Genomic DNA, 18667 nt, shown 5'->3' on the forward strand with positions numbered 1-18667 from the left:
TTTGGAAAGTACGCATACTATTTAAGGATGACGTTGCTCCTTTGGCTCAAATCAAGTTTCCACTGGGTAAAAATTGGCCCCTGGACTCTTTGCTTTCCCAGCATGTGTCAGACTGAAACTTGGATCCCATTATGCTGCCAGAGAAGAAACGTGTACTAATCTGGCTCTAGGACTTGCTTGTGGCCTCAGGAATGAGGCAGAATGGAATACGGAGAGCTCTGCCCGGACGTGGGAATGCTCATAGCAACTTGGACGGAACTGTGAAAGTAAGTGGGGTGACATAAATGGAAAGCAAAAGCTACACGGCACATCATGAGAACAGTTTCGCCAGCAAGCGTTGTCCAAAGAGGTCCACATTTCCTTATCATGGCATTCTTATGACGGGGTCCCCAGGGAAGCTCACCAGTCCCCAGTTCATCAGTTACTTCCTCCACCCTCTTATTCTAGGACTGCCAAGTTTACTCAGCTTTGCTGCGGGACTGTGTCCAGCAGTTTCAGACCACCTTCTCCACACTAGGTGAAGGAGCTATGTTCCTCCAGATGTTGTGGGACTACCACTCCCATTCTCCCTGACCATTGGCTATGCTAACTGGGGCTTATGGGAACTGGAGTCTAACAACATATGGAGCGCACAGGTTGTCCGACCCTGATCTATTCCTGTGCCAGCACTAATTCTGAAAGGCAGGCGAGGTCAGTCTTTCCTTGGCTGAAGCCATGCAGGTCCACCTTCAGCGAGGCTTGTCTTCTGACCACTCTGGTCTTCATTATGCTTTTCATGAAGGCCCCTGGGGCAGCCACTAGGCCCAGGGTGGGCAGCCTGTGCCCTTCCGGATGCTTGGCACGGAACTCCCCTCAGCCGTAGCCCGTTGTGGTCCGTGAGCGGAGTCCCGGGACAAACATCTAGAAGGCTCCAAGTTGCCCACAATTCCTTGTTTTGTGCTGGATGTGTTTGTACCCTGTTATGTTGATGCCTTTCCCACCCTGGATGGCGCCACACTGGCTAAGTGTGCAAGAAGCGGCCATTTATCACACCCAAGTTGGTCGTGTCCTTGTCGAGATCTGAGTGCATTTTTACACGATTGAGGTGGGGACAGCCGAAGATGCCTATTCCTACAAGACGATACCGCATTATTACGTTGTCTCCTGCAGCTGCCTCCCTGGTTTCCTTTTCCATCCCAGTCATTCCCAGAGCTGTGGGCAGAAGCAGCAACGGTGCATCACGAACACAAAATCACTCATCTGGCCCAGCATTCCTCCCACGGTCCGTCCTCCTACATCTTCTAGCTGGCTGTTCCAGGGCTTCTTTGAGAGAAAGAGCCATCCACCCCCTTGCACACTTGCCCTTCCCCATCCAATCTTAGGACATTCCACCTCCAGAGATGCTCATGTCCCACTGATGTGCACCTTTGTAACAGGTGCCATTATCCTTATGTGCCTTTGAGTGCTGAGCATTGCAGAGCCTTTGTTTTGGCCTCTGGCTGTGGCATATACACAACAGTATATGTTTCCCTCAATTTCCTTGCATTGTTTTCCATGACTTTACGTGGCAGCTCTTTGTTTCTGTTTGCTCAACCTCAACAACAGCTTTCTCACTGAGAAGCCCTGCCTAGTCCCGGGAGAATGACTCCGAGCATCCACGCCCTCATTCCAAAGGGTGACTCACAACCTGGAGGCTTCCCGGTGGTTCCTGTTGGATTCCCTCTGGAAATTAGATTACATGTTGCTCTGCAACCTTTGGAATTATTTATTTATTTATTTATTTAAAGTATTTATATGCCATCCAATACCAGAGTCTCTGGATGACTTACAAAAATAAAACAACAAAACAACATACCCACAGTGCCTTCAGTTCACGCAGAGCCCATCCTGTCCATGGCAGCTTGACTTGTCCCAGAATGTCCCGGAGCACCCAAGAAATCTAAACTCTTCCTCCTTGCACCATTATCTCATCCACCCCCACAGCTGATCCTGGCCATAGAACAAGAAGTGATTCAGAAAAAAACAACCTTGGAGTCCTGGACTGCCATCACCTTCTTGGGCAAGAAATATTTTTCTTCCAGGACCTCAAAACAGCACTTTTCTATGATGTTGGTGCGGGAATGTTCTGCAATCACAACCTTCTCTCGCAATCTGTTTGCCATCCAACCCACCTGAAGGACACCGACTGGGGAAGCCCAGACGACTTTGTCAAGCCTCCATGTGACGTCCTGCCCTTTCACACCTGGCAGGCAAGCCACCTGCTGGCCATCAAGCCCATCTCTGCTGCATCTAAAGGTGGAATCACCCACTGCTTAGCCCCTTGTCCCCAGGCTGATATTCTGGGCCCGAGAAGTTTTCATCTCTTAGGACCGGGTTCCGTCTAAGGGACCATCTCCTCTTCCCTTAGCTTGAAATCCTCCTGCTCCAGGACATGTAGCTCTCCGTGGCCACAGCAGAACAGCCAGTGTGGAACAGGGCAGCGCTGCGTTGCAGCCAGGGCTTGCAGGGACAAAGCACTGGGACCTCGTGACTGGCAGGGACAAGGACGGCATTTGCCATCCCTCCCAGGAATCCTCATGCCCTAAGTTTCGGTGCAAATCTCATCACTGCTGGGGAGAACATGGGGTTTGAAAATCAGGAGAGGGGAAAAAGAAATACATGATTTTACAAGTATATAGAATGTCTTTTTATTATGACAGTATTCCAGCTGAGCTATTCAAAATCTTAAAAGACGATGCAGTAAAAGTGCTACACTCAATATGCCAGCAAATTTGGAAAACTCAACAGTGGCCACAGGATTGGAAAAGGCCAGTTTACATTCCCATCCCAAAGAAGGGCAATGCCAAAGAATGTTCAAACTACTGCACCATTGCACTCATTTCACATGTGAGCAAAGTGATGCTCAAAATCCTACAAGCTCAGCTCCAGCAGTATGTGGACTGAGAACTACCAGAAGTACAGGCAGGGTTTCGAAGAGGCAGAGGAACCAGAGATCAAATTGTCAGCATATGCTAGATCATGAAGAAAGCTAGGGAGTTCCAGAAAAACATCTACTTCTGCTTCATTGACTATGCTAAAGCCTTTGATTGTGTGGATCACAACAAATTGTGGCAAGTTCTTAAAGAGATGGGAGTACCAGACCATCTTATTTGTCTCTTGAGAAACCTATATGCGGGTCAAGAAGCAACAGTGAGAACTGGGCACGGAACCACTGATTGGTTCAAAATTGAAAAAGGAGTTCGGCAAGGCTGTATACTGTCGCCCTGCCTATTTAACTTATATGCAGAGCACATCATGAGAAAGGCGGGGCTGGATGAATCACCAGCTGGAATTAAGATTGCTGGGAGAAATATCAACAACCTCAGATATGCAGATGATACCACTCTAATGGCAGAAAGTGAAGAGGAACTAAAGAGCCTCTTGATGCGGGTGAAGGAGGAGAGCGCAAAAGTTGTCTTGAACCTCAACATTAAGAAAACTAAGCTCATGGCATTCCATCCTTTCACTTCCTTGCAAACAGATGGGGAAGAAATGGCAGATTTTATTTTCCTGGGCTCCAAGATCACCACAGACGGGGACTGCAGCCAAGAAATTAAAAGGCGCTTGCTCCTGGGGAGGAAAGCTATGGCAAATCTAGACAGCATACTAAAAAGCAGAGACATCACCCTGCTGCAAAAATTCATATAGTCAAGCCTATGGTTTTCCCAGTTGCAATGTATGGCTGTAAAATTTGGACCATAAGGAAGGCTGAGCATCAAAGAATTGAGGCCTTTGAATTGTGGTGCTGGCGGAGACTCCTGTGAGTCCCTTGGACTGCAAGGCAATCAAACCAGTCAGTCCTAGAGGAGACCAACCCTGACTGCTCTTTAGAAGGCCAGATCCTGAAGATGAAACTCAAGTACTTTGGCCACCTAACAAGAAGGAAGGACTCCCTGGAGAAGAGCCTGATGTTGGGAACAACTGATGGCAAAAGAAGAAGGGGGCGGCAGAGGATGAGGTGGCTGGATGGGGTCACTGGGGCAGTCGGTGTGAGCTTGAGTGGACCCCGGGGGATGGTGGAGGACAGGAAGGCCTGGAGGAATGTTGTCCATGGGGTCGTGATGGGGTCGCGATGTTGAATGGTTTGCCTTGGATTCGAACTGAGATCATTCTGTCATTTTGGAGATTGTATCCCAGTACTGCTTTTCCTACTCTTTTATTGACTATGAAGGCTACTCCGTTTCTTCTGAGGGATTCTTGCCCGCAGTAGTATACCTGATGGTCATCTGAATTAAATTCACCCATTCCTGTCCATTTTAGTTCACTGATTCCTAAGATGTCGATGTTCAGTCTTGCCATCTCTTGTTTGACCACATCCAGCTTGCCTTGATTCATGGATCTTACATTCCAGGTTCCTGTGGAGTACAGATCTTTGCAGCAGCGGACTCTCCTTTCACCACCAGATACATCGGCAGCCGAGTGTCCTTTCGGCTTTGACCCAGTCGCTTCATTCTTTCTGGCGCTACTAGTACTAGCCCTCTGCTCTTCCCCAGTAGCACATTGGACACCTTCCGAGCTGAGGGGCTCATCTTCCAGCGTCATATCCTTCTGCCTTTTGGTCCTGTCCATGGGGTTTTCATGTGTATGGTTTATTTGAGCTTATTTTGCCGCTTGCTGCCACCGTCCGTTGCCTGTCACTGCCTGCAGGCGTCCACTTGCTCTGCTTAGGATTTGCTCTTATTTCAGGCGTCTGCAGGGGAACCCAGAGCTGATCCACACAGGCGGGGAGTCCGGCTGTAATTGCCTCTCTCCAGCATCCCTTCCGAACATCACCTGGCAACCCTTACTCAGCCCTCTGACAGTAACACAACAAGGCTTAGTCAGACACATTGCAGCCTCACAGCGACTACACACAGGAAAACTTACCGAACCACAAATGATACGCAAGTCATTCCTTCCCAACCCATTTCCCCAAATCATAAATGTGTCCAACTCAAAGATCAGCCTTATTTATTTACTAAAGGATATACGAACCGCTCTGCACCCAAAGATGGAGAGGAGCATTCCAAATATTTGTTGTGGTTTCGCCTGTAATCCAAACGGTGATTTGCAGGAGAGTCAAAGGTGGGGTGACGAGAATCAAGGAGGTTTGGATTCATTGAAGTTCCCCGAGTTCTGCCTGAAGGCTCAGCCCACTCACCCCCACTCCTGCTTGCCAACTTCTCTACCTCACATCACGTTTGGACAGAAGAAGAATACATTTGGTGCACTTTTCCCCGTTAACTGAAACAGGAAAATGCACTTTTTCTTTCAGAATGCGTTTTTCTAAAAATCCATGTACAGGACTCACAAGCTAGGCATGTGCAGGTCTGTCCTGCAGGAAGTGGTCCCATCTACCGGTGCAAACAGAGCAAGTTCTGGGCTTAAATGGAACTCTCTCTCGGCCTGCCTTAGCCAAGAACATGCACCCAAACGGTGCTTGTACAAAGGCGCCCCCTGATGGATGGAGCAGAAATAGGCTACTGTCCTGGCATGGGAAGAATCCTGCATATTTTCCCGTAAGCCTCTGCTGTCCCTGGCAAGCCCCTGGCAACCTCTCAGACTGTGGAGAGACTGCCCAAAAGTCAGGAAGGCACGCAATGACTGGTGGCTGCGGAAGGGGTGTGCCCAGACTGGGACCAGTTCAGCCCCCGTGCTTGAGGCTCTGTGCCCGTTTCCCCCAAAATAAGGCCAGGTCTTATATTAATTTTTGCTCCAAAAGACGCACTAGGGCTTATTTTCAGGTGGTGTCTTGTTTTTTCATGCACAACAATCTACATTTATTCAAATACAGTCATGTCATCTTCTTGTGGAACATCGTCATAGCTCTCCAAACCCCAAATTGTGCTGCAACGGATGTACTGAATGTGTCCGTCTGGCTGACGATCTTAACTGGGGCTTATTTTGGGGGTAGGACTTATATTACGAGCAACGTGAAAAGTCATGCTAGGCCTTCTTTTCTGGTTAGGTCTTATTTCTGGCGAAACAGGGCAAAACTTCACACTCCTTCAGTGGAGGCTGATGCCTGCAATATCGGCAGGGTGATGGATCCAGCTTTTAGTCTGAACTTCCAAGGAGCTCTCTGTGAGTGCAGAAACTGGACTCGGCACCATGGAGAGCACCTTTACCGGTCAGGCTGGTGCCTGGTGTGGATGCTTCTTCCCCACCTCCCCCTGTTGACTTTGGCACCAAAAAAATGCTGCTTCTTAGAACAGGAATGCCCAACTTCTGTAAGGAAGCCTGGAGCCTCGACGCCTCTTTTGCCCCGGAGATGGAGCCCGGGGCAAAAAAGGGGGCTGGCTGCCTGGGAAATGCCACACTGCTGAGTAGGAAGGGCTTCGCAGGGGTGGGTGGGACGCATGTGCTGCTGCCTGAGCATGACCCCCCTCCCCCCGCAAAATCCAAAAGGAAGCGGGAAGCCAAGGGCCGGCCACTCTTTCGCCCAGGACAATCTTTTATATTGTTATTTATTTTATATTGTTATTTTTGTATTTTATTTTATGTCGTGAGCCGCCCCGAGGCTTCGGCGAATGGGGCGGCATAGAAATGTTTTAATAAATAATAAATAAATAAACCTTCCGCTCAGGATTCTGGGGGTCAGGAGACTAAAGGTGCCCCCGCACTGCCACACACAAAGTTTCTGCAGCACGAACGCTCTCCTGGCCAGCCAGAGACCCCTGCTTGTTCCGCCCCATGCCGAGGCAGCGTTCCCTGGAGGAAGGGCCATGCTTCTCATGGGGCCTTCCGAGGCTGAAATGCCCGAAAACGGCACCGGAAGGGGAGTCCCGAAACAGGTCAGCAAAGACTGAGCATGCTGGGGGGCGGGGGTGAAAAGCTGATCGGCTGCTGGGTGGGGGAGTGTGGGCGTCAGGAAGCATGAAAAGGCATCTTGTGGTTCCTTGCAGGGCCTGCTAGACTCGGAGTGCAGGGCTTCCCGTTTCCTTCCGAGACTCAGGGCTTCTCTTCTCTTGCCCTTTGCACAAAGTTTTTTCCCCAGGAGTTGTCTGCCTCTCTCCCTGCCCCGTTGCACAACCACAAGGAGGCGCTACAAATAGGCCCCGGGGCTTTCAGAGGGAATCAGGGCAGCATCCCATGCAATGCCACTCTTTCTTATTCTAAAAAAAAGCTATGGAAATGGCCGGAATGCTCCGGAGACCCCGGAGGACGAGGCTGTGCAAAGGCCGTGCACAGCTGTGCATGAGGCATCACAAGCGTGCAAAGAGAAGCGTGTCCCGAGTCCGGCATGTCCTGGCCAGGGGAAGCAGCGCTCTCCTTCCACCTACCTGCCCCCCCCCCCCACCCCCAGAGCAGACTGGCCCAGCAGCTCTAGCCCAGCTTATCTGGAGGGCACCAGGTTGTGGAAAGCTGCCTGCAAGAGCAAGGAGCCCCGGGGCCACGACATCTCAGTGGGGCCCTTTCTGCTGCTTCTGCATCTTCTCCGCTTCTAGTTCTGCCCCGCCTGGCAGAAGCATCCTGGAGAAGCTGAACTGGCACACCCAGCTGGCATCTTGGATAGTCTCGAGGAAAAGGCTCCCCGGGTGCGGGTGCGGGGAAAACGGGGCCATCCACAGGACACGCAGTGCCAAGCCCAAGTTCTGTGGGTCCTGCAGACGCCCCCAGGAGCTGCCCTGCTCACCACCAGCCCCAGGTGCTCCTTCTTCTCACAACCACCATAATCCGGGCTGCAGCGCGAAGAGACCCCTTGCAGTGGGGCAGGGAAGGAGCAGCTCCAGTGGCTGCTGCCAGTGGGGCCCTGCTGGGGCGTGGGTCCTCGCATGCATGTACCACCTGTTGACACCGGCCCTGAGAGATTAGGAGAGTCTGCCCGCCCCACACCTGTGTACCTGGATCTAGTATTTGCAGAGAACCGGAGCATGTCCTGCTGAAGTTATGCTGGCAGGCAATGCGCAGCAGGCCTGAGCATGGAGCGTGGAGGAGGACAAGCGGCATTCTCGCCTCCTCCCACCCCACCACCATCCCTTGATCTTCACAGGGATGGCTGGCTCCTTTTCCCGCAGGGCTCGCCTTTAGACCTGCATCTTCCGGGGCAAAACCTGGATCAGCAGAGCTTTCCTGATAATTTCCCTTCCATGGCAGAGAAGACCGAGCCTGCCGCATGTGCTGGGGGGCCTGTCCCGCAGCTGGCGACGCCACCGGGAAAGCAGGAGCTGCAGCTGACCAGAAAGAATGCGCATTCTCCCGCGCACATGCAAAGCCATTCCAAGGAAAAAGCCCGTAACTGGAATGGGTCTGCCCACTTCTCTGAGCAGTGCCAATTCCCAGGGACTGCTGTGCTTTTTATTTCCTCTGACGGGGAGTGTGTTGGATCTCTTCGGATAATTTTGTCCTGTTTTCTTTATTTTTGATTGCACAAGCAAAGCATCTGTGTGCTCGAGCAAAGCAGAAGATGCCCTGGCAGGCAACCTGGGCAGCCCTCCAAGCCAGCAGCTCCAGGCCCAGGGAACGCTGGCGAGGCTCTCTCCGCGCCCTTGCGCTGGCTCTCTCGCGCTCCCTCCCTCCCTCTCGTTTGGTGTCATTCCGTGCTGCTCTCAGCCTTTCTGCAGAAGCCAGTTGTGCTCCTCATGCATCTTTCTTCCTTTGGTTTGATGAAGTGCCGTTTTGGGTTGGCTTAATCTCGCCTGTTTTAATTATTGTACTATTGTAAGACTATATTTTATTTTAAATCATTGTAAGTCGTCCTGAGCCGTTCATCAGAAAGGATGGGATATAAATCTTTTATTAAATTAAAATTAAGTTAAATCTGCCCTCTGTCCTCAGCCAGAGAAGAACCTGCTTCTCCCAGCTCAGCTGGAGATCTCATTCATAAACACGGAGAGATTCCCAGCCATCAGAAGACATCCCCTAAGCACTATCCCTCCCCTCGAGGAAAATCAACTGACAAACCTAGACCAGGAACTGGAGAAAGGAGTGGTCAGCCAGCGGCCAGGATGGAGCCGAGGGACAGAGGCACTCCAGTGCTGGCATCATCCTGTGGGAGGTCATGTGAGCACACGCCAGCACCCAAGGCACGGAGAGGGTCGGGGACGAGATGATTTTGCAAAGAGCTGGTGGCTGTAAAGTGCACAAGCTCCAGATTTGGCAAATGTGGCCGCAAACACAGGGACTGTGCAAGAGACAATCCTGTGGACCCACATTTCAAGTCATAGAATCATAGTTGGGTTGGAAGGGGCCAGAAGGCCGTTGGGCGTCCGCCCCCCCCCCCCCCCGCTGTTGCTGGTCACCACGTCACACCATCCCACTCAGAGGGCTGCCCAGTTTCTTCCTGAAGGTCCCCAGTGTGGGAGAGCCCCCCACCTCTCCAGGCAGCTGGTCCCACTGTTGTGTTGTTCTGACAGTGAGGAAGCTTTTCCCGATGTCCAGCCTGAACCTGGGTTGTCGCAACTTGGACTGATTATTCCCCGTCCTGCACTCTGGCGCCAGCGAGAGGAGATCCTGCCCTTCCTCTTTGTGGCAGCCTTGGAGGTATTTTTAGAGGGATACCATGTCCCCCCTCAGTCTTCCCTTCTCAAGGCTGAACATGCCCAGTTCTCTCCATCCCTCCCCACAGGGCAGTGTCTCCAAACCCTGCATCATTTCTGTTGCCCTCCGCTGGACCCTTTCTAATTTAGCTGCATCTTCCTTAAATCTTGGTGCCCAGAACTGGACATGGTATTCCAGCTGAGGTCTGACTAGCGAGGAGTATAGGGAACTACTACTTCTTAAGATTTGGAAATAATACTTCTGTTAACACATCCCAAAATAGCATGTGCCCTTTTGGCGGCTGCATCGCACTGTTGGCTCGTGTTTACCCTGTTGTCCACAATGACTCCGAGGTCTTTTTCTTTTTTGGCTCTGCTGAGCCACATGTTCCCCATCTTGTATCGATGCCTTTGGTTTCTTATTCCTAAGTGGAGGACTTGGCACTTGTCCTTGTTGAATCTCATTCTGCTGCTTTCAGCCCAGTGTTCAAGTTTATCAAGATCGCCCTGAATCTTCATTCTGTCTTCTAGGGTGTTTGATATTCCACCCAGTTTTGTATCATCTGCAGATCTGATTATCTTTCCTTGTACTTCCTCCTCCAAATCATTAATAAGATGCTGAAGAGCACTGGGCCCAGGAATGAACCCTGCTGCACCCCACTGGTTACCTCCATCCAATCTGGTGCCCTTGATGAGCGCTCTTTGTGTCCGATTTAGCAGCAAATTTTGGATCCACCTAATAGTTTTTCCCACTAGCCCAGTTTTTGCTAATTCGCGTATCAGAATATTGTGTAGCACTATGTCAAAAGTCTGCATTCTCTCACCGTGCCTTCCTGCTTATCTAATCTAGGGATCCCAGGTCCCCAAAGCTCAGAAAGCAGAGCCTGAGAAGTTCGGGGAGGTGTTTCCCAGATCAGAGAGGCACCTGGTGGAGCCGGAAGCAGTCAGTGCCCGGCTGAGTCCCATATCTCAAGGATGGACATCATAAACCCAAAGTTCCTCACCCATCCAAGGATGATAGAACCTAGATCTCTTTGGGCTCCATCCCCTCCTCCCCAGAGATGCAGGGAAGAAGGTTAAAGCATGGGAGCAGGAGGTCCGTCCTCCGGGACAGGTCGCCCGTTCAACCTGCCAGCGCAAGCGTCCCCGATGTGAACACAGGCCCACGAGGCTCATCGCTGTGAGACACGTCCCCAGAAGTTGCACAAGAAGCTCTGGCAGCAGGAGGTCGTGTAAGACGCCATGCCCAGGTGCATGTCCCACTCCGGGCAGGTCGGGGAACACTGCTTGGTGATCCGCTTTCCCAGGGTCAGCAGGCCTGAGGAGCGAGAGGAGAAACCGGGGGAAGGGGAGAATGAGTGTGTGTTCGCAGGAGGGCAGGCGAGGAGGGCGCCAGGCCTCGCTGGGGCCACTGCTCACCCCTGGCGAGCACCCCTGCGTGGCCCTCCCACCTGCCCTTCCATGCACACCCGCAGGCTCGCCCCCTCAGAGCTGTGCTGCTCACGCTGCCGCAGAAAAAGCCTTCGCAGCACACGCACCCGCCCCGCAACTCCCTGTCGCGCGTCCTCCTTTCTCCTGCCCATGTTTGCGCAGACTAGTTTCGGGGTGCCCTGCAGACACCTTGGACTACATGGCCATGCTGGCTGGGGATGATGAGATTTGCAGTCCAACACATCTGGGAGACAGCAGGTTAGCGAAGGCTGCATAGAGACACCAAATCGCTACAATATTAATCAGCCGGTGCCCCTTTTCTCTATTAGCCGTAATTCCCCTAAACTTCTGTTTTCGAGCTTTCATGAACCAGCCACATGGTGGATTTCAGCTTGTTTAATCAACTGCCTCACTTCTCCTGGGTTCTCAGTTCTCCATAAGCAGTCCTTTCTTTTTCTTTTAAAACCCTTGCCAGAACTATCTATCTATTTATTTTTAAAACTTTTCTATACAGTCCCATCACAAACGTCTCGGGACAGTGTACAACAATACTGATAAAGTAGAATAAAAATTAAAATAAGAGTAAAAAAAATCACAGCATTCAGTATTCGGTGTAAAACCACAGATTAAAACAATTTAACAATTAACATATTGAGAGAATAAAAGGGTTTTCACCTGATGCCAAAAGGAAAGGAGCGTTGGCACCAGGCGAACCTCTCTGGGGAGCGTATTCCACAGTCAGGGTGCCACCACAGAGAAGGCCCTGCTCCGGGAACTCTCCCTCCTGATCTCTTTCAAGGAGGGCTCCCAGAGCGGGGCCTCTGCCTTAGATCTCAAGGGGCACATAGGGGAGAAGGCGCTCCTTCAGGTATCCAGGACCCAAGCCATTTAGGGCTTTATCACCAGCACCGTAAACTAACACCCTCCTCGTTCAGATGGGAGCTGCTACAGAGTTGGTCGGGATCCGTCTGGTGCCAGCACATTCGAGTCGCAACCTGCCCTTGGCATACGTACCTACTGCCAAAGACGCGACGGAGGTCACACAGTACTTGTCATTTTCAGAGCATTTGGCCACTGTTTTCAGGCAGTCCCAGTTGCTGGCTCGTCTTTCACATGTGAAGCACACCAGTGCATGTACTGCAAAAAGAGAAGACAAGAACTGCATCCGAGGGCTGAAAAATAAATATTTGCAAACATTTCCAGGATGGCCATTTGGAATTTCTATTGTTTCTCATTTCAGAGCAAAACCCAGATTCTGAACGTAAAATATTACCTCAACATGTGAAATGGTAGTGTTTTAAACTCCTTGGAAATACTGCTTGCTTGGGTTCCTGCCAACACACTGTTACTGACCTTTCCCTTCTCTTCTGCTGCCAAAGTTTCTGATCGCAATCTCCCCTGGCAGGGCCTTCCCATTGCTTTTGCTCACATTCTTCCACAAAGCACCACAGACATGGATGAGTGAATATAACAAAGAATATACTATTCTTTGGGTAGGGAATATAATATTTCAGATCAACTTTGCTGCACTCTCTCAAGATAAATCTTTGTGGCATTTGAAGTTGAGCTTGTCCTCTAAATTTAAATTGAAAAAGCATGTGCATTGTCCATTTCAAGTATTCAAGGTACGTCACATTTATTTTCCTAGCTAATCTGGCAACACCTCTGAAAAGCAGGACAACACTAGCGTTACCAATGGAGAGTTGCAGGCAACCCAAGGGCACCTACAAAGTCTGCCACCGAAGATAAAATTAGAATGTGATCCTTTAAAGAAAGACGAAACTTCTTTAAAGTGTGAGACTTGGTAACAAGGAAGCTGAAAGGGGGAGTCAAGAAGCTTAAGTCCCTTCAAAATGCTTGGGGGTTACTCACAAACCCCATAACAGATGCTCAGCTTGAATGAAGCCGCAGGTTAGAAAAGGTGGCACCAAGTTGAAGAAGACACCAGTTAATTAAGTGTCAAGGAAGCTATTAGAGAGAAGTCCTTCATCAGGAAATGGAAGTCTTCCTCATTCATCAGGAAATGAGGAAAGCAGCAGGGAGCACAAGCTCCTGGAGGATATGCGAGTAGATGATAGAGATGGGGGAAAACATGCTGAAGAGCATATCCCTAAGAAGATCGAGGCCTGCAGTACAGAATACTTTACATGTGCAGACATCACTTTGTAACTTTGGATGATAAGGGAGGACTAAGAGGGGAGAAGATGTAGGAATCCTGTTTAGCTGACCTCCCTGCAGAAGATACAGGACAGATAAATGTTCCTGAGCAGAAGTTTTCAGAAAGGGAGGCAGTGGGAGGAAAAGAGGAAGCTGTCAGCATTATTGACAAACTGGGAGTTAATGCATCATCAGGCCTAGGTGATAACCATCTTAAATGATCTCATATATAAAATTGCTGATCTTCCACCTGAAATAGGTAACATGTCCCTAAGATCAGCCTCTGCACCGAAGGACTGGAGAATGGCCAATAATACATCAAGTTTTTAAAAAGAATCCAAAGGGAATTGAAGCAATCTAAGCCTGGTTTGTTAATGATCTGTTCTGGGTGAAATGGATGCGAGTTCACACAATAAGCTGGACCTCCTCAACCCGCCAGCTCTCCGTATGCATTGAGTGAAGATGTCCTGCCTTTTCTTCTGTCCTGAAACCACCACCATCTAGTCTCATGGGATGATCCATGGGAGAGAGAGCCCAGAAATGCTCGCATACCCTCTGCGTTCCAGCTCCACTTTCCAACCAAGCAGGATCCACCTTGTCTTCCGGCTTTGGCTTCCCTGCCTCCTCCCACTCAGCCGACCTTAAGCTTTCTTCTGTCTCACAAAGTAGCACAAAAAGTCCTAGTGCCGGGACAGGCGAGTCCAGTTGCCTTCTCGGGGGATGGAGCCTGCGCCAACATGGCACTTCAAGTGAGCCGGCTCGAGGAAGGGGCACCGGCAGTCTTGTGCCCAATGGCCGAGGAACCGTCCCGGCAGTCCAGGTTCTCCACAGCCCCTGCCAGAAAGGCCAACCAGTTGCTCCTGGAAAGGGGAGCACAACTGCGTTGGGCAGAGCTGAAATAGGTAGCCTCTGCCCATGCCTGAAGCTGATGTGCTTAGCCAAATCCAGGCGCCCCTTCCGACCAGGATCTTGGACAAGAGGGACCGATGCTCTGAGCTAGTGGAACGGGGCAGGCCTACCTTGGTCGGGATCCAGGAGCATCACACACAGAAGGGCCACGAAGTAGGGCCTCATCTTCAGGTTTCCTTGGCGGGTCGAGCCACCCCAGTCCCGCAGGGCAGCCGATGAACCTGTGAGGTGTGCAGGCTGGAAGGGCTGCCTGACGCGGACACGCTGCAGAGCCCTGCTCTTATCCGGGGCTGGGAGCGTTTGCAGGTGGTGGAATGTGTGTGGGCAGCTTCCCGTGCCTTGCCCTCAGGATCTCCATGGAACGGCAGTGCTCGTGACCCGCTCTTGCTCCTTCCTGAAGCACTCCCTGCCCTGCCTCGCCTCCGCTCCATCCTCCAAGGCGCCTCCTCCTCCTCCAAAGAAGCCCCTGGGAAGCCATCTTGCAGCCCCGGTGCAGCCCCCAGCGGGGCCCAAAGCCCGCGGCTGTGCTGTGAGTAAAACCTGCTGCGATTGGGTGCCCCAACGAGCACCCCCAGATTCGTGGTTCGAGACTGAAAACGACCTCTGTGACAGCCATGTACATCTCGTGTCTTGTTGCAAGGCCCCAGTAAAGATGCTTGATGGCTCTTTGGAGGTCTAACCAGCCTTCCCCCATTCGGGCTCTCCAGATGTGCTGGACTACAATTCCCATGCTTCCCAGCCAGTATAGCCAGGAGCCCAGCTCCTGGAAAAGCAAGATATCTCTGAGTCCTGCACGATGGCATAACCTTTGAGGAACTCTGTCTTCTTCATGCCTCACTCGGAGGTCCTGGAGCAGAATCCTGGGTCTCATAGGAACATGGCAAGGTCCCAAAGCTTGGCCCAAGGTGGGGGAGGAACCTAAGCCCCCCCACCCTGCACTTTGCCTCGTCAAGAGTCCTCCTCATTTCCAGCTCCCAGCATTGCATACAGAAGATCACAGGCTGGATCCACAGCGTTCCCAGGCTGGACTAGGGAAGGATCCTCACCTGTCTGACCCAGCGGAGGGAAAGCTGCTGCTGCTGCTGCTGCCAGCTTGTGTTGGCCACACTGGGTGAGAGGGACCAAGCCTTGAGCCGGATGTGAGCAGCTTCCTGCGCCCCTCTGCCCAAAACCATTTGCCCATCAAGAAATTCACTGCACCCAAGTTCCCTGCCATCCATGACTTCAGCTTCCCCACCTCCCCAGGGAAAAACCTTTCTCCTGTAGAGGTAAGGAAGCAAAGGCACCCGCCTTCCACCGTGGCCCCAGGAAGAGGCATTTGGGGTGGTCCTGTTCCATCGAGGAGGGTCAAGCCGGGAGAAGGTCCTGCACTCGGCCGTCACCATCTTGCCTCAGGGGCTGAAGGACTCTCGTGTGTCTGTCAAGCCAAATCTACCCCAAATCTTGGGCGGGGCGGAAAAGCTGCAGGGCTGTGGCAATGCCAGACCACATGATCTTAATTGGGGCTCACAGGAGGCATGTGTTCTAGAGTTGCCACAACCCGGAAGAATTCTTGGATGACTAATTATGAGGTTTCGTCCATTAACAATGCGATCCCATGTACAGACCGAATGCCAAGAGGCGTGTTTCCGCCCCAAGCAATGCACAGGAGAGCCGTGCAGCTTCAAACAGGAGCAGAACCGGTTTTATGGGGAGCAGGGGGAGGGGATCCCTTGCTGGTTTTGAGCCCCGGGTGTAGGTCTCACCAGCGACAATACAGCAGCCCTTGAGCACAACCAGAGTGAAAAAACACCCTGTGAGGGTCTGCTGGGGATGCACAGAGAAACAGAGCGAGTCAGAAGGGGTCTCCCGGGCCACCTAGTCTGACCCCCGGCTCCAGCCGGCTCCACTCACGACATGCCCACCAGGTGCATGTCCAGCCTGTCCTTGAACACCCTCACTGATGGGGCCTCAACCACCTCCCGGGAAAGCCCCTTCCACACTCTCGGGGTCCTGACTGTCAGGAAGTGCTTCCTGGCATCCACCTTGAACCTGGGTTCCCTGAGCTTCGTTCCGTGTGCAATCTACCCAGCAGTACAGGAACCTCCTGCGATGTGCAGAAGCCCACCAAGGGGGCTACCAAGGTGGAGTCTGTACAAGAAGCTTTTATTACGCTGCAGGCACATACGCGGTTTGGAGTGGGGGTCCCACACCCAGGATGCTCGAGGCACATGAAGGTACAACAAAAGGGATTAAGACAAGACGAAGAGGAGAGCCTTCCGGGCAGGGAAGCCCTCAGCATCTCCAAGCGTCTCCCTCCAAAGGAAGACCTTTCCGGACACCCTATCTGCATTTCTAAGGTGTACATGGGAAGCAAGACTTGCAACATGGATTCCTGGTCAGACTGGGCGTCCCCTCTTAAACTGAAGCTCTGCCAGGCTTTTAGCAGACATATTATGGCAAAGCTGTTGCTCCTTTTGTCCTGACAAGAGCTTCTCCGACACAGAATTCTGTGCCTGGCAGCCCTGACTTAAAGGGTCAGTGACAACTCTGCGTCCGGAAGCTGCACGTGTCTGAACCCGGCCTGCCGATGGGCAAGCCAGGCCTGGGAGGGCAGAGCTGAGAGGAGTGTTCCTGCCCCAGGTCACGGGCTCTGAATCTCGGTGCTTTCTGCATGCATTTTGGAATGGAAGTGCTGTAAAATTGCCCTTGGTCTTTTTCCCCTGGAGGGTCTCAATTATCAGGGAAAAAGGGAGCAACATCCAGTAGAGACTTAAACCGTTTAATTTTGCATGCACAACAGGTCAGCAGCGTGGCTCACGCCCAAAAGCGGAGCTGCCAAAAAGCAAAGGTCGGGCATGGTCTTCAAGGTTACAGGTAGCCAGCCAGTCTCACTGCGCACGTCCACCTCCTCTCGGGTTTCAGATGGGCCGACCCTGCCCTCCCCCATCACAGCACCTTTGAAGTGCCACCAGCCAGTCTTGTGGCTGGGTGTGTTACTGGCACTTCTTTTTCTGAGAACTGCTTTCCGTGGTATTTGGCGTTCTGTCAGCTACTTCTCCCTGAGTGAGCTTGTGGTTGTGGATAGCTGGACTCTTCCTATAACTGCTTCCCCATAACGCTTGCAATTATGGCAAGTGCTCCTTTCCAGACTTCTAGGTGGCTTTCCCTCACCGTGTGTGCTCAACCACTGATCTCTAGTTTAGATGCACAGAGCTTAGAAGCACAGACTCATGTTGGGAAATTTCAGACAAATCCTGGTAGAAAAACATTGCTTATATGTGTCTCTGTGTTACAAAATCAAACCTGCACCCCTTTCTCAGAAGGCACCCCAGTTCCAAGCCAGGTCACTGTTTGGTGCTGCTGTTACTTTCAGAATCAGGAATTCTTAACTAGACTGAGAAGCTGCTGGAGGCTGACCCGATCAGGGAGGAAATACCGTGTTCTCATCAGCTGCAGGAAACTGAGACAAAGGTGCCCATCTGCTTCTGAATGGACCCCATTAATCATCTAGCCCCACAGAGGCGAGCCCCTGTGCCAAACCAGATTTCCGGGATGGTTCCTCCATCAGGCGCATTTGCATGTTTAAACAGACAGACCGGCTGACCTGAACTGTCCAGAATTTGCTAGACTGACCCATCAATACAGCAATCAGTGATGTTTTCTATACTATTGTTAAAAGTATTTCTGATCAGTTTAGAACTTTATATCATGCCTAAAGACAAGATAAGGGACTGCAGGTGGCATAGTGGTTTAAACCGCTGTGCTGCTGGGCTGGTTGATCGAAAGGTTGCCGGTTCGAATCTGCACAACAGAGTGAATTCCCATTGCTCCGTCCCAGCTCCTGCCCACCTTGCAGTTCGAAAGCATGCAAAGGCAAGTAGATGAAAAGGCGCCACTTCGGTGGGCAGGAAACAGCGTTCCGTGCACCTCGGTGTTTAGTCATGCCGGCCACACGACCAGGGAGACTGTCTGCGGACAAACGCCGGCTCCCTCAGCTAGGAAACAGAGAGGAGCACCGCCCCCTAGAGTCAGGCATGACAGGACTTCACGTCAAGGGGAAACCTTTACTTTTAAAGACAAGATGCTGTTGCACTAACATGATCTGCAAACACTCTGCACTGGTGTACGTGACTAGCAGGTTCTAAAAGTGTCGGTACACGGGCTGTGATTCTGTAGCTGAGTTTGCCTCTACCCGGGAATGCATTATCGTTAGTGACTGCAGGTCCTGGGCCACTGATCAATAAAGCCGCAGAGGTTCAAACATTTGAACTTTCCCACAGACCTGAGTGTTCATTTCCGTGCAAATTCAAAACCAAGATTCTGCCACCGAGAGCTGCTTTGGGCGGCCCCAGGGCTATTGCTAAGGCAAGCTGCCCTGAGGCCTTTGGGCCCGTGGCCGCTGGGTCACAGGAACAGACTTTGTATGGCTTTCTTGCAGCTGACAGCAAGCGAGCATCGTTCTAGAACGGGTGACCTTTCCTAACAGAAGGACCATTGAACAGAAATTCCAAGGAAGGCAGGACAACAGCCACACGGCACATTTTCTGCCTGCCGCCAGCCCGTCGTTGGTTTCAGCGTGGCGCTTAAGGGAGGGGTGGTTACCCGGCAATATGGGGGGCAAGGACTAAGCCAGACGGGAGTCCTGCCCCCTGAGCACAGCTGGGCCCCCTGCTGAAAGTCGGCACTTTGCATTCTGTTTTTAAGAGACAGAA

At 51.7% G+C, this 18667-nt stretch overlaps 1 protein-coding gene across 1 annotated transcript; it reads right to left on the reverse strand.

The window, feature by feature from the left end:
- Positions 1-10648: 10648 nt before the first annotated feature.
- LOC123035243 (lymphocyte antigen 6E-like) lies at positions 10649-14138 on the reverse strand. Its single transcript, XM_044453229.1, has 3 exons — positions 14084-14138; positions 11922-12044; positions 10649-10794 (listed from the first exon to the last, which is right to left on the reverse strand). Exons 1-3 carry the CDS (start codon positions 14136-14138, stop codon positions 10649-10651), a joined length of 324 nt encoding a protein of 107 aa, XP_044309164.1.
- Positions 14139-18667: the final 4529 nt, after the last annotated feature.

The sequence above is a fragment of the Varanus komodoensis genome, unplaced genomic scaffold (assembly GCF_004798865.1).
Source record: "Varanus komodoensis strain SLA01 unplaced genomic scaffold, ASM479886v1 scaffold78, whole genome shotgun sequence".
In the NCBI taxonomy this organism is placed as follows: Eukaryota; Metazoa; Chordata; class Lepidosauria; order Squamata; family Varanidae; genus Varanus; species Varanus komodoensis.